This window comes from Sphaerodactylus townsendi, linkage group LG02, assembly GCF_021028975.2.
Source record: "Sphaerodactylus townsendi isolate TG3544 linkage group LG02, MPM_Stown_v2.3, whole genome shotgun sequence".
Lineage (NCBI taxonomy): Eukaryota > Metazoa > Chordata > Lepidosauria > Squamata > Sphaerodactylidae > Sphaerodactylus > Sphaerodactylus townsendi.
This window is the reverse complement of record NC_059426.1, coordinates 10,157,033-10,170,927: the sequence shown is the minus strand read 5'-3', so window position 1 is coordinate 10,170,927 and position 13,895 is coordinate 10,157,033. Positions and strand designations below refer to the sequence as shown.

General features: G+C 59.5%; 1 protein-coding gene across 1 annotated transcript in view; it reads right to left on the bottom strand.

The window, feature by feature from the left end:
* The window catches only part of COL5A2 (collagen type V alpha 2 chain), a 140,779-nt gene that overhangs the window by 72,217 nt on the left and 54,667 nt on the right, over nt 1–13,895 (bottom strand). The window contains exons 17-20 of the mRNA XM_048483707.1: nt 10,446–10,544; nt 8,024–8,068; nt 6,043–6,141; nt 5,352–5,405 (exon numbers count right to left, since the gene is read on the bottom strand). Of these exons, the coding sequence (XP_048339664.1) occupies nt 5,352–5,405; nt 6,043–6,141; nt 8,024–8,068; nt 10,446–10,544 (297 nt within the window). The remainder of the gene's footprint in view (nt 1–5,351; nt 5,406–6,042; nt 6,142–8,023; nt 8,069–10,445; nt 10,545–13,895) is intronic.

The window sequence follows — 13,895 nt, the reverse complement described above, 5'->3', positions numbered from 1 at the left end:
GGGGGGGTGGGGGGGGGGGGGGGTGGGGGGGGGGGGGGGTGGGGGGGGGGGGGGGTGGGGGGGGGGGGGGGTGGGGGGGGGGGGGGGTGGGGGGGGGGGGGGGTGGGGGGGGGGGGGGGTGGGGGGGGGGGGGGGTGGGGGGGGGGGGGGGTGGGGGGGGGGGGGGGTGGGGGGGGGGGGGGGTGGGGGGGGGGGGGGGTGGGGGGGGGGGGGGGTGGGGGGGGGGGGGGGTGGGGGGGGGGGGGGGTGGGGGGGGGGGGGGGTGGGGGGGGGGGGGGGTGGGGGGGGGGGGGGGTGGGGGGGGGGGGGGGTGGGGGGGGGGGGGGGTGGGGGGGGGGGGGGGTGGGGGGGGGGGGGGGTGGGGGGGGGGGGGGGTGGGGGGGGGGGGGGGTGGGGGGGGGGGGGGGTGGGGGGGGGGGGGGGTGGGGGGGGGGGGGGGTGGGGGGGGGGGGGGGTGGGGGGGGGGGGGGGTGGGGGGGGGGGGGGGTGGGGGGGGGGGGGGGTGGGGGGGGGGGGGGGTGGGGGGGGGGGGGGGTGGGGGGGGGGGGGGGTGGGGGGGGGGGGGGGTGGGGGGGGGGGGGGGTGGGGGGGGGGGGGGGTGGGGGGGGGGGGGGGTGGGGGGGGGGGGGGGTGGGGGGGGGGGGGGGTGGGGGGGGGGGGGGGTGGGGGGGGGGGGGGGTGGGGGGGGGGGGGGGTGGGGGGGGGGGGGGGTGGGGGGGGGGGGGGGTGGGGGGGGGGGGGGGTGGGGGGGGGGGGGGGTGGGGGGGGGGGGGGGTGGGGGGGGGGGGGGGTGGGGGGGGGGGGGGGTGGGGGGGGGGGGGGGTGGGGGGGGGGGGGGGTGGGGGGGGGGGGGGGTGGGGGGGGGGGGGGGTGGGGGGGGGGGGGGGTGGGGGGGGGGGGGGGTGGGGGGGGGGGGGGGTGGGGGGGGGGGGGGGTGGGGGGGGGGGGGGGTGGGGGGGGGGGGGGGTGGGGGGGGGGGGGGGTGGGGGGGGGGGGGGGTGGGGGGGGGGGGGGGTGGGGGGGGGGGGGGGTGGGGGGGGGGGGGGGTGGGGGGGGGGGGGGGTGGGGGGGGGGGGGGGTGGGGGGGGGGGGGGGTGGGGGGGGGGGGGGGTGGGGGGGGGGGGGGGTGGGGGGGGGGGGGGGTGGGGGGGGGGGGGGGTGGGGGGGGGGGGGGGTGGGGGGGGGGGGGGGTGGGGGGGGGGGGGGGTGGGGGGGGGGGGGGGTGGGGGGGGGGGGGGGTGGGGGGGGGGGGGGGTGGGGGGGGGGGGGGGTGGGGGGGGGGGGGGGTGGGGGGGGGGGGGGGTGGGGGGGGGGGGGGGTGGGGGGGGGGGGGGGTGGGGGGGGGGGGGGGTGGGGGGGGGGGGGGGTGGGGGGGGGGGGGGGTGGGGGGGGGGGGGGGTGGGGGGGGGGGGGGGTGGGGGGGGGGGGGGGTGGGGGGGGGGGGGGGTGGGGGGGGGGGGGGGTGGGGGGGGGGGGGGGTGGGGGGGGGGGGGGGTGGGGGGGGGGGGGGGTGGGGGGGGGGGGGGGTGGGGGGGGGGGGGGGTGGGGGGGGGGGGGGGTGGGGGGGGGGGGGGGTGGGGGGGGGGGGGGGTGGGGGGGGGGGGGGGTGGGGGGGGGGGGGGGTGGGGGGGGGGGGGGGTGGGGGGGGGGGGGGGTGGGGGGGGGGGGGGGTGGGGGGGGGGGGGGGTGGGGGGGGGGGGGGGTGGGGGGGGGGGGGGGTGGGGGGGGGGGGGGGTGGGGGGGGGGGGGGGTGGGGGGGGGGGGGGGTGGGGGGGGGGGGGGGTGGGGGGGGGGGGGGGTGGGGGGGGGGGGGGGTGGGGGGGGGGGGGGGTGGGGGGGGGGGGGGGTGGGGGGGGGGGGGGGTGGGGGGGGGGGGGGGTGGGGGGGGGGGGGGGTGGGGGGGGGGGGGGGTGGGGGGGGGGGGGGGTGGGGGGGGGGGGGGGTGGGGGGGGGGGGGGGTGGGGGGGGGGGGGGGTGGGGGGGGGGGGGGGTGGGGGGGGGGGGGGGTGGGGGGGGGGGGGGGTGGGGGGGGGGGGGGGTGGGGGGGGGGGGGGGTGGGGGGGGGGGGGGGTGGGGGGGGGGGGGGGTGGGGGGGGGGGGGGGTGGGGGGGGGGGGGGGTGGGGGGGGGGGGGGGTGGGGGGGGGGGGGGGTGGGGGGGGGGGGGGGTGGGGGGGGGGGGGGGTGGGGGGGGGGGGGGGTGGGGGGGGGGGGGGGTGGGGGGGGGGGGGGGTGGGGGGGGGGGGGGGTGGGGGGGGGGGGGGGTGGGGGGGGGGGGGGGTGGGGGGGGGGGGGGGTGGGGGGGGGGGGGGGTGGGGGGGGGGGGGGGTGGGGGGGGGGGGGGGTGGGGGGGGGGGGGGGTGGGGGGGGGGGGGGGTGGGGGGGGGGGGGGGTGGGGGGGGGGGGGGGTGGGGGGGGGGGGGGGTGGGGGGGGGGGGGGGTGGGGGGGGGGGGGGGTGGGGGGGGGGGGGGGTGGGGGGGGGGGGGGGTGGGGGGGGGGGGGGGTGGGGGGGGGGGGGGGTGGGGGGGGGGGGGGGTGGGGGGGGGGGGGGGTGGGGGGGGGGGGGGGTGGGGGGGGGGGGGGGTGGGGGGGGGGGGGGGTGGGGGGGGGGGGGGGTGGGGGGGGGGGGGGGTGGGGGGGGGGGGGGGTGGGGGGGGGGGGGGGTGGGGGGGGGGGGGGGTGGGGGGGGGGGGGGGTGGGGGGGGGGGGGGGTGGGGGGGGGGGGGGGTGGGGGGGGGGGGGGGTGGGGGGGGGGGGGGGTGGGGGGGGGGGGGGGTGGGGGGGGGGGGGGGTGGGGGGGGGGGGGGGTGGGGGGGGGGGGGGGTGGGGGGGGGGGGGGGTGGGGGGGGGGGGGGGTGGGGGGGGGGGGGGGTGGGGGGGGGGGGGGGTGGGGGGGGGGGGGGGTGGGGGGGGGGGGGGGTGGGGGGGGGGGGGGGTGGGGGGGGGGGGGGGTGGGGGGGGGGGGGGGTGGGGGGGGGGGGGGGTGGGGGGGGGGGGGGGTGGGGGGGGGGGGGGGTGGGGGGGGGGGGGGGTGGGGGGGGGGGGGGGTGGGGGGGGGGGGGGGTGGGGGGGGGGGGGGGTGGGGGGGGGGGGGGGTGGGGGGGGGGGGGGGTGGGGGGGGGGGGGGGTGGGGGGGGGGGGGGGTGGGGGGGGGGGGGGGTGGGGGGGGGGGGGGGTGGGGGGGGGGGGGGGTGGGGGGGGGGGGGGGTGGGGGGGGGGGGGGGTGGGGGGGGGGGGGGGTGGGGGGGGGGGGGGGTGGGGGGGGGGGGGGGTGGGGGGGGGGGGGGGTGGGGGGGGGGGGGGGTGGGGGGGGGGGGGGGTGGGGGGGGGGGGGGGTGGGGGGGGGGGGGGGTGGGGGGGGGGGGGGGTGGGGGGGGGGGGGGGTGGGGGGGGGGGGGGGTGGGGGGGGGGGGGGGTGGGGGGGGGGGGGGGTGGGGGGGGGGGGGGGTGGGGGGGGGGGGGGGTGGGGGGGGGGGGGGGTGGGGGGGGGGGGGGGTGGGGGGGGGGGGGGGTGGGGGGGGGGGGGGGTGGGGGGGGGGGGGGGTGGGGGGGGGGGGGGGTGGGGGGGGGGGGGGGGGGGGGGGCGGGGGGGTGGGGGGAGGGGGGGGTGTAGGCGGGGGGGGGTGGGGGGGGGGAGGTGGGGGTGGGGGGGGGGGGGGGGGCGGGGGGGGGGGTGTGGGGGGGGGGGGGGAGGGGGGGGGGGGGGGGGTGGGGGGGGGGGGGGGGGGGGGGGGGGGGGGGGGGGGGGGGGGGGGGGTGGGGGCTTCAGATCCTCTGAAGATGCCAGCCACAGATGCAGGCGAAACGTCAGGAGAGAATGTTGCTAGAACACGGCCATACAGCCCAGAAACCACACAGCACCCCATTAAAATGTCTAAGCTGTTGAACAGCCCTAATGTAGAAATTTCTGAAGCAGTTGCTACATTTTAATTCATGTTCTACATGATATATAACAATGATCCTGTTATTGCACTTGGAATGTATGGTACTTCTGGTTTATGCCTAATAAAGGTTTTTGGATTGGATTGGATTGGATTGGGTGCAAAGCTGCTGCTACTGAGAGAATGTTAGATCCAGCAAAAAAAAAAAAACCCCTCTGGTACCTGTTCATTCACTCTGATGAATACAATGAGTTTGGCCAACTGATTTTGGTAGATTGTGGTCTGGTTATTGGGAGGAGGTCAATAAGTACAACCCTCCACAAACAAAAATGCCAATCCATCCACAGAACCGCTATTATGCCAATGAAGTAGCCGTTTATGACCCAAGCCAAACTCCTTCAATAGCTGTCAACACCTCTAGATGGAGATTAACTGTTTAGCGCAGTGGAACAAAACGTCCGCCAAATTCCAGATCTGTCAGCTGGTGGTGCTCATAACCACTCACGAATCATACTTCCCTACCCCTGCACTAGCAACTCTCTCAGCCCCACTAACTCACAAGGTGCCTATTCTTGGTGGAGGGGAGGAGCTATGAGACTCCATACAGGAGAGAAAAGAAGGGTAAAAAAACCCAACTGTTCTTCTCACAATGAAAACAGGACTTTTGTTTGTAATTATTCTGTGTACATTTGGGTAAGGGGGCAGTTTTTAATCTCTGATCCCTCCTTCCACTAGTAGAGATTATACTCTTTTTATTTTTCTCTTTTGTAAATTCAAACGTTTTTAATTTGCCCGAGAAACTTCAATTCTTTTTTTAATGTTTTATGTTCCCTAAGCCTTGAAGGAAAGTGAAATGCAAGAGGAACTTGCAGAACTTGCCACCTGCCAACTTGCAGGTGGCAGAAACCTAGAAATTATAAAAATGAACCCCATGATTTTAGTTAATTACTCTGACTAGTATTTATAACAATAGGAGGTAACTATAAGTCAGCACTCCCCAGCATTTCAATTTGGGTTGGACATTACACTAGCACAGGGGTAGGGAACCTGCGGCTCTCCAGATGTTCAGGAACTACAATTCCCATCAGCCTCTGTCAGCATGGCCAATTGGCCATGCTGGTAGGGGCTGATGGGAATTGTAGTTGCTGAACATCTGGAGAGCCGCAGGTTCCCTACCCCTGCACTAGCAACTCTATTTCTGCAACAGTCCTCAAGAAGTTGAGTGTTTTGGTTGAGAAACCCTTCCCTTCCAAGTAGGGGGGACTTCTTCAAGACATTAAAAACCACAGCAGCAATTTCAACCTTAAATTGTTCGAAAACCAAAAAGCACATTTTTTAAAATATTCGTTTTACTAAGGAAATGATCACGTCAAAGGAACTGCAGAAATCAAAATGAAAATGTGTAAATAGAAATATGCTTTTTAAAACAAAAAAAAAGAAGCATTATTGATTAAATAATTTTAACACTTACAGGCTCTCCTTTGGGTCCGGCTTCTCCTTTAAAACCAGGAACTCCTGGATCTCCCTGAGAGCAGATATTATCCATTAAACAGCTATCCATATCAGTAAGCACACCTGATTTCTCTTAATGCAATGATTTCCATGACTAATATCCAATAACTGCAGGGCATAAACAATCTTGAAGTTCAGTAGCAATAGAAGAAATCCCAAAAAAGCCATATTGAAGCCCTCCCTGCTGACATTTCCCAGGTCCACATGAACTTCGGAAACAGCAGTGGGGCAGGGAGGGACAGAATTTATTGTAGGTAAATTTCAGGTTCGGTTTTTAAAAACCCGAAAAGTTTTGGTAAAAAGCTGAACAAAGCCGATGGGTGTTGGCTTCATTCAACTTTACTGGAAAATTTCCAGGTTTTCAAAATCCCAAACTAAAATGTACCAAATTTTTTAAAAAAATGTTCCCAAAATTATAGCCAAAGCACCACAGCCGTAGTGTATTTATGGCGTGCATTATATTTTTACTTCTCAATTAAGGCTTCTGTCTATTTCGCAAACATGTTTCTGCCATTCTGTGAGGTTCCCTAAGGGGACAGTGCCCAAGAATGGCTAGATAGAACTAATGCCATTTCATAATTCTCTGGATTTAAATGGTCTTTAATTTCTGTTCCTAATCTCTGCCCTCTCCAGTATGATGGGCACCTTACCATTTGTCCTCGAATGCCAGGAGGGCCCGTGCTGCCTTGTGGTCCTGGTGATCCAAGTGGGCCTGGTGATCCAAGTGGCCCCAACGTACCCGGAGATCCCTACAGAACAGATATATGATTGAGTGGAAGACAGAATAGTAAAAGGAATATCTGCATGTGAGGCCTTGACCTGGATGGCTCAGGCTAGTGCAAATTTGTCATATCTCAGAAGTTAAACAGGGTCAACCTTAGTTAGTGTAACCCCCATGCTCAGAATGGGTTGACCCAGAAAGGGGTGGAGACTCAAAGCTGCAGAGCTCATGTAGTTGGAGGAGACAAGGCTACCAGACTCGGACCTTGGTTGTATAAGCCCTTAACACCTTGTTAAGGTAACTGCAATATTGTTGGGAACTACTGGGAAGGCAGTTGTTTATTTTTGCTATGTTGTAAATGTTGGAGTTTATTGTTTCAGGGTTTCTTTTTTATGTTTGTAAAGGGTGAGAGTTCTCCTGGAAACCTTCATCATGTTGAATCCTGTTCATCAAGCCCTTGGAGTCTTCAGGAGCCGACCCACTTGCAAAGAAGAATTGGACTTGGCAATATCAGAAGACTGTAAATATAAGGACTTGAAAATGCAACCTGAACAGGACCTTGAAGTGTGATGTTAATGTTGATGTTTGATGTTATATGTTAAGAAAGTAAACCATTTTGTTTTGTTTTTTAATTTGTTGTTGCAAACTCATTCCAAGTTCTGCCCCACAGAAGTTACATTAGCACTTGGATGGGAGATCACCAAGGAAGTCTAGGGTTGCTACACGGAGGCAGGCAATGGCCAACGACTGCTACTCTTCTCTTGTCTTGAAAACCCGACAAAGTCATCGTAAGTCATCGGTGACTTGATGGCACTTTCCACCACCAATATGATTAGTAGTCCTAGACAATACGGTTAGTAGTCCTAGGTGTTTTCCACACGGTCCAGATATCCCGGGATGGGGCAGTGAATTATCCCAGTTTGTGCAAGATTTTCGCACGGTTCCCGGTCCTAATTCAAGGCTGCCGGTCCTAATTCAAGGCTGCCCTGCGGCGTTTCCCTTATCCTGGGATTTTCAAAAATCTCCCAATTGGCGGTTCTTTTCCAACATCCCGCGCTGATCCTGATACCATGCAAACACCATGGGGGCTGGGCCGGTTTGTTTTTCCCACCTCGCCGCCTGCTCTCCCCGCTCCTGCGCCCGCCTCCCTGGTCTTCCCTTCTGACGTCATTATCTTCTCCCCGCATACCGGCGTCTTGATGTAAATACCCACAGTCATATTCTTTAAAATACAAAGACTATTTCTTTGCTTTTACAACCTTGCCAGCCCATGATCTCGGCGAGCTGCAGGGCTCTCTGGTCGACCAGGGTCTTGCCGCTGCAGCCCCCTCCTCCACTGCCACTGATGCCACCACCACCGTTCCTCTCCATTTTGGCGAACAGCTGGGCATCATCCTGCTGGAAGGGCAGGATAGCGCTTTCCTCTTCCTCCTCCTGCGCTCGGATCAGTGGTGGCAGCAGGGTGGGGGGGAGCCAAGCAGACACAAGGGAAGAAGCCGAGGCAGATGGCCAGGTGGTGGCAGCAGTGAAGGGAACATCCCCGCCGACGATTGTAAATACAAATAAACCAGGCTGGTGCAAAAGAAACAGGAGTAATTCATCTCAGTTTCAACTCAGTTCCTGGACAGCCGTGCAAAGAGAGAAACCAGGATAAAATCGACCCAGTGTGTATGATCCCGGGTCTACCCCAGTGTAATTATGCCGTGCAGAAAATGCCCTAGAAGATGATTTGAAAGCACCCAGTGGAGAAACCTTGCGGCAGCGCAGCCAGCACCCTGCGGCTCCCTTCGTGCCGAGTGCCTCTTGCTGTAGCTAAGGAGGCCTGGGTTTGATCCATGGAAGAAAGATGGAACACCAATGTAATAAATGAAGAAAATGTAATAAATGAAATAAACGAAGAAAATACTTACTGATGGTCCTTTGGTGCCAGGGGAACCATCTGTCCCAAGAATACCCTAGAAACAGCATCATGCATACTATTATAAACAAGTTCTCATTCTGTTTTTTTTAAACCATAAATGTTTTCCTTCCTGTGTCCTTTCTTCCAATGAGAGATGACAACACAGAAAATTCAGTTTCTGTGCCTCTACTGCCAACATTTCAAAACTGTCTGTGTGTGTGTGGGGGGGGGGGTGTTACATTTATGATTGGCATAGACAACAGTACAACAATAATATAAACGGATTAAAAAGCATATACAATACAGGAAATAAATGTTAGGTCGAAGGAAATCTACTGGCGTTCAGTAATTTCCAGGAGAAAGTCTGCCACTATCATACAGAGAGAAGGATCAGGATTGTCCAACAAGTAGTGTAATCTAATTAAATCGGGGAGAGTGGGTAAATGTAATGGAGTAAGATTCACATACTTGGATCTGATTTCCTTGAATCTGAGACAGTGTAGTAATTGGTGGGCCAGAGATTCAACTGAGCCATCATTACATGGGCACAATCTTTTAGCCTTTTCTTGCTTATTAAATCTGCCTATGTAACAAGGCAGAAGGCTTGGCACATTAAACCTAGGCCGAGAACATCCATGGCTCTCTCCTTTTGAGAGCAGGGGTCCTATTACTTTCTGTTATACTCATTGACTAACAGTGTGTGAAGGTGGTGGTGGTGGGAGAATTGAGTGAGTGAGTGAGTGAGTGAGTGAGTGAGTGAGTGAGTGAGTGAGTGAGTGAGTGAGTGAGTGAGTGAGTGAGTGAGTACAAATGGGTGTGTGTATATTTATGTATATCAGGACTGGCCATGGTGGGAGGTGGGGGATCAATGGTGGGGAACAGATGGAAATAGCAACAGCGTCCTTGCACACAGGCATCACTCCACGTGCAACCGGAAGTGACATCAGCACATTGCCAGGCAACACTGGGATACCGCACCTGGCAAAACTCTATGCTTAAACCCTATGGCTAAACCTATACAGTTTTGCCTAAATACCACTGGATCCCCGGCAGCCCCCAACAACATACTGACATCATTTCCTGGCAAAAGTGCCTTGCCGGTCACGTATATCACCCACGAGGCATCCCACCACTAGTACTAGCAGGAAACACTAACATACAAAGATTACAAATTCCTACATATTTCCAAGTACAGAAAGATGTTACACCTGTACAAAAGGATGTTAAAGGACTGTGTTAACCTGCAAAGGATTTAAAATGCAATTAATTCTAGTAGCCCCCTCTTGGAGTCACACATTAACACAGTGAGGGGGTTGGTGTGTGTCAGCAAAGCTGAAAGCAGCAGTACTATATGTGGCCTGGACTTTGCTAAGAGGCTAAACTCCTAGCATAGACACTCAAGGTGGAACAGTCACAGCTGAGACACCAGAATAAGCTGTGTCCATTTCATTCAGGGATCAACAGAAGAGATCAGGCAGTTCTAATGATGGTGAGGGGAGGAGGAATCTTTTAAGGATAGCTAGTTGGCAGCAGTAGTAAAAGATGACACTGGCAGAGGTACTTTCGTAGACAAAGGCAGTGCCCCTTCAGCTAACCCTGGTTAGTACTGCACCAACAAAGGCAATGGTAAACCACTTCTGACCAACGCTTACCTCAAAAACTTAGGGGCATACCGCCCATGGGGACATAGGGCATCCCATGTCCCCGGGCGCACGCCATTTGCTCACATGGCAGGGGAGGCGCCAGCCAGGTCCTTGCGCCTGGCCTCTCCTGCAGTGCGGCAGCGCAGCCAGCACCCGGCGGCTCCCTTCGTGCCGAGTGCCGCTCGCTGGCTGAGCTGCTTGTCACAGCTGCAGGCCAGATCCTGCCCTCCCCAGGGAGACCTCCGGCTGGAGGGCAAATGCCAACTGCCACCGCGGCGCTTCTGCCCTGAGCACGCCGAGCCTTGGCATGCTCCTTGCTGCAGCAGCCAGCCAGTAAAGAAGGTGGGGGTGTGGGGCATGCGCCGCAGGGAGTCAGGCGAGGGGGGGCATGGGAGTCCTGCAGGGAGGGTGGCCAGGGAGCCGTGCAGGGAGCCAGTCATGCCCCGGGTGCCATTTTCACCCAGTACACCTCTACAAAAACCCTATGATGATACAACATGAATATATAGGGTCGCCATAGGTTGGAAGTGATTTGACGGCAACACACACACACAAAATTCTGGTAGCAAAGTCAAAACAAAAAAAGGTGTGTATCTGGGTATGTACAGCTTAACTGAAGCTCTCATTAGATCAGTAATGCTGACTCTGGGCTGTGTCACTTTGAAGTGAAAAGTGCCTCCAGAAAAAATCCCACGAGGGGGAGAAAGGTCCTAACTTCCTCAGAAAGAACTTAGAAACAAAGGAACGCGTGACTAACTTCTTTAAACAACCAAGAACTGATGGACTTACAGGAAGGCCAGATGACCCTGCCGGACCCGGTAGACCCGTTTCTCCTCTTTGTCCCTGAGGGCCTTCTGGACCACGTGCGCCTGTTGGGCCTGCTTCACCCTGAATTCACAGGTCAGAAAGAAATCAGACAGTTGGATATTTTTACTACAGAGTCTACACATTTCGAAAAGAGAACACAGTCAACATCCACGGCCATTCAAGACTCCATTAAACACATCTTCTTGAAGGGATTCTAGTGTTGGAGACATTTGAATTGAGCTGCAAATAATGTCACATACAGTCATCCTCGTACCCAGTCACTGAGCTAGGTAAACATCAGATACTATAAACAGACAATAGACTTCTTCAGTTTCTGTTATCTTCTGTTGTATGATGAGTTAAAGCTTTGTGATACACAGTGCTGTATCCATAGTCATGGCTGGCCAACCTCTAGGTCCCTCTATGATGCAGCTGGCCTCTACCTGGGCCAGGGCCTGGCGGAACACTCTTCCTCCAGCTGTTCAGGCCCTGCGGGACCTTGGGAAGTTCCGCAGGGCCTGTAAAACCAAGCTGTTCCACCGGGCTTTTGGGGAGGCTGGCCGCTGAAATCCACCCCTCTCTGTTGCCCTATGTGCCATCTGCATACTTGAACATCTGCATCATCTGTTTAGTTAATTATGGATGGGTTATTGCTGCTACTGTTTTTATTGTATTGAAGAAGAAGAAGAAGAAGAAGAAGAAGAAGAAGAAGAAGAAGAAGAAGAAGAAGAAGAAGAAGAAGAGGAGGAGGAGGAGGAGGAGGAGGAGGAGGAGGAGTTTGGATTTATATCCCCCCTTTCTCTCCTGCAGGAGACTCAAAGGGGCTTACAATCTCCTTGCCCTTCCCCCCCCACAAAAAAACCCCTGTGAGGTAGGTGGGGCTGAGAGAGCTCCCAGAAGCTGTGACTAGCCCAAGGTCACCCAGCTGGCATGTGTGGGAGTGCCCAGGCTAATCTGAATTCCCCAGATAAACCTCCACAGCTAAGGAGGCAGAGCTGGGAATCAAACCCGGTTCCTCCAGATTAGATACACGAGCTCAACCTCCTACGTCACTGCTGCTCCTACGCCACTGTATTTATTGTTTTAATTGAGATTATTCGATTTGTGTTTCTTCTTAATTACTTTGTATTGTTTGTCTCATTTGTACACCTCCCTGAGCCCTCTGGGGGTAGGGCGGTCTACCAAATCAAATCAAATCAAATCAATCAATCAATATTAGGTGCAGCTTAGAGTTCTTTCAGAATCACAACTGATCTCCACACCACAAAATGGCAGCCAGGGAGGGAGGACTCTCTAATGCACTGAGCTTCTTCCTCACTCCAAACTCTTCCCTCCTCAGGGTTCGTCCCCAAATCTCCAGGATTTTCCAAAACCGGAGTTGGAAGTCTTACTCAACAGTCCTTCTATGAGTGACAAGACATTCCTGCTTCTGAAGGTGGCTTATAGCTGACTCACCCTCCCCGTACCATATGATGCATCTTTATAAACAGTTCCCCAAACGGCACTTTAATGGATCTTCCTCCACATCGAAGGGTCAGACAGCAAATGCCTTTTTTCCCCTCAGCGAAGCAAAATGTGTGGTTTTCTGGACCCAAACCTACATTTTCTCCACTTCTTTTCTTTAAAGGAAAGAATCAAAGTTTTTCACAAGCAACGAGTTTTTCAAAAATCACAGAACAAGGATGTTTGAGGGTCACACTACACACGACGCTGGCAGTCCTATGTCTGGTGACCACAAACAATGGCTACTTCTTCAAAAACAGGCATGCAGGACTCCAATTCAGATCACAACATCTTGTGGGGGAAAGGCTTTGAGACTGCTATTTGGAGCACATAGAGGCACAATGTAGGCTGCCTCTGAGGCTCTAGGGCAGTGTTTCCCAACCTTTTCGAGGTCAGGGTACCCTTGATCTCACTCTTCATATCTCACGGTACCCCTGCCGCCACCCTCCACCTTCCCCTCCCCTTGCCCCTGCTTGCCACACACCCCACCTTCCCCTCCAGGGTGAAGGGTAGCACTGGGGGTGGTGGCGGCTGCTGACCTTGTGGCAGGCCCTGCCCCATGGGCCAGCTCCATGTCCCTGCTGGCGCCGGTGGGAGACACCACAAAAATGAGGGGGGTGGTAGTGTTGCCGCGGTACCCCTGGGACATGCTCACGGCACCCCAGGGTACCACGGAACCCTGGTTGAGAATGGCTGCACTAGGGTATAGGGCCGTGGTGGCGAACCTTTGGCACTCCAGATGTTATGGACTACAATTCCCATCAGCCCCTTCCAGCATGGCCAATTGGCCATGCTGGCAGGGGCTGATGGGAATTGTAGTCCATAACATCTGAGTGCCAGCGTTCGCCAACACTCCAGCACTTGGCCAATTGGCCATGCTGGCAGAAAACTGATAAGATCCCACTCTTTATCTAAGGTCTCAGGGTCCTCCTCACTAATATAGGGAAACAATGTAGAAGAATCGGGTTAGGCCCTCTCTTCACCTTGTAACTGGGTCAGGGCTCTGCATACTGTCCTTTTGAAAGAAGAATATTTGGGAGCTCCAGATGCAGAAGAAAAAGAAGAGTTGGTATTTGTGCCCCACCTTTCTCTCCTGTGAGAAGTCTCAAAGGGGCTTGCAAACTCTTTCCCTTCCTCTCTCCATAACAGACACCTTGTGAAGTAGATGGAGCTGAGAGAATTCTGAAGAACTGACTAGATCAAGACTAGCAGGCTTCATGTGTAGGAGTGGGGAAACAAATCCAGTTCACCAGATAAGAGTCCGCCACTCACGTGGAGGAGTGGGGAATCAAATCCCTTCTCCAGATTAAAGTCCACCCAGCAGGCTTCATGTGTAGGAGTGGGGATACAAATCCTGTTCACCGGATAAGAGTCCGCCGCTCACGTGGAGGAGTGGGGAATCAAACCCCTTCTCCAGATTAAAGTCCACCCAGCAGGCTTCATGTGTAGGAGTGGGGATACAAATCCTGTTCACCGGATAAGAGTCCGCCGCTCACGTGGAGGAGTGGGGAATCAAACCCCTTCTCCAGATTAAAGTCCACCCCACAGGCTTCATGTGTAGGAGTGGGGATACAAATCCTGTTCACCAGATAAGAGTCCGCCGCTCACATGGAGGAGTGGGGAATCAAACCCCTTCTCCAGATTAAAGTACACCTGCTCTTAACCACTACAACACAGAGAACAGCCACTTCCATACATTATTGGATTCTGCAAAGAATTCTCACAATAGATACATCATCTCATATCTATATATTTAATTCATTTGTTCTCCTTTGCCCCACAGTGAGGACCCAAGGCAGTTTACAACATTCTCCTCTCAGCAGTGGCGTAGGAGGTTAAGAGCTCGTGTATCTAATCTGGAGGAACCGGGTTTGATTCTCCGCTCTGCCGCCTGAACTGTGGAGGCTTATCTGGGGAATTCAGGTTAGC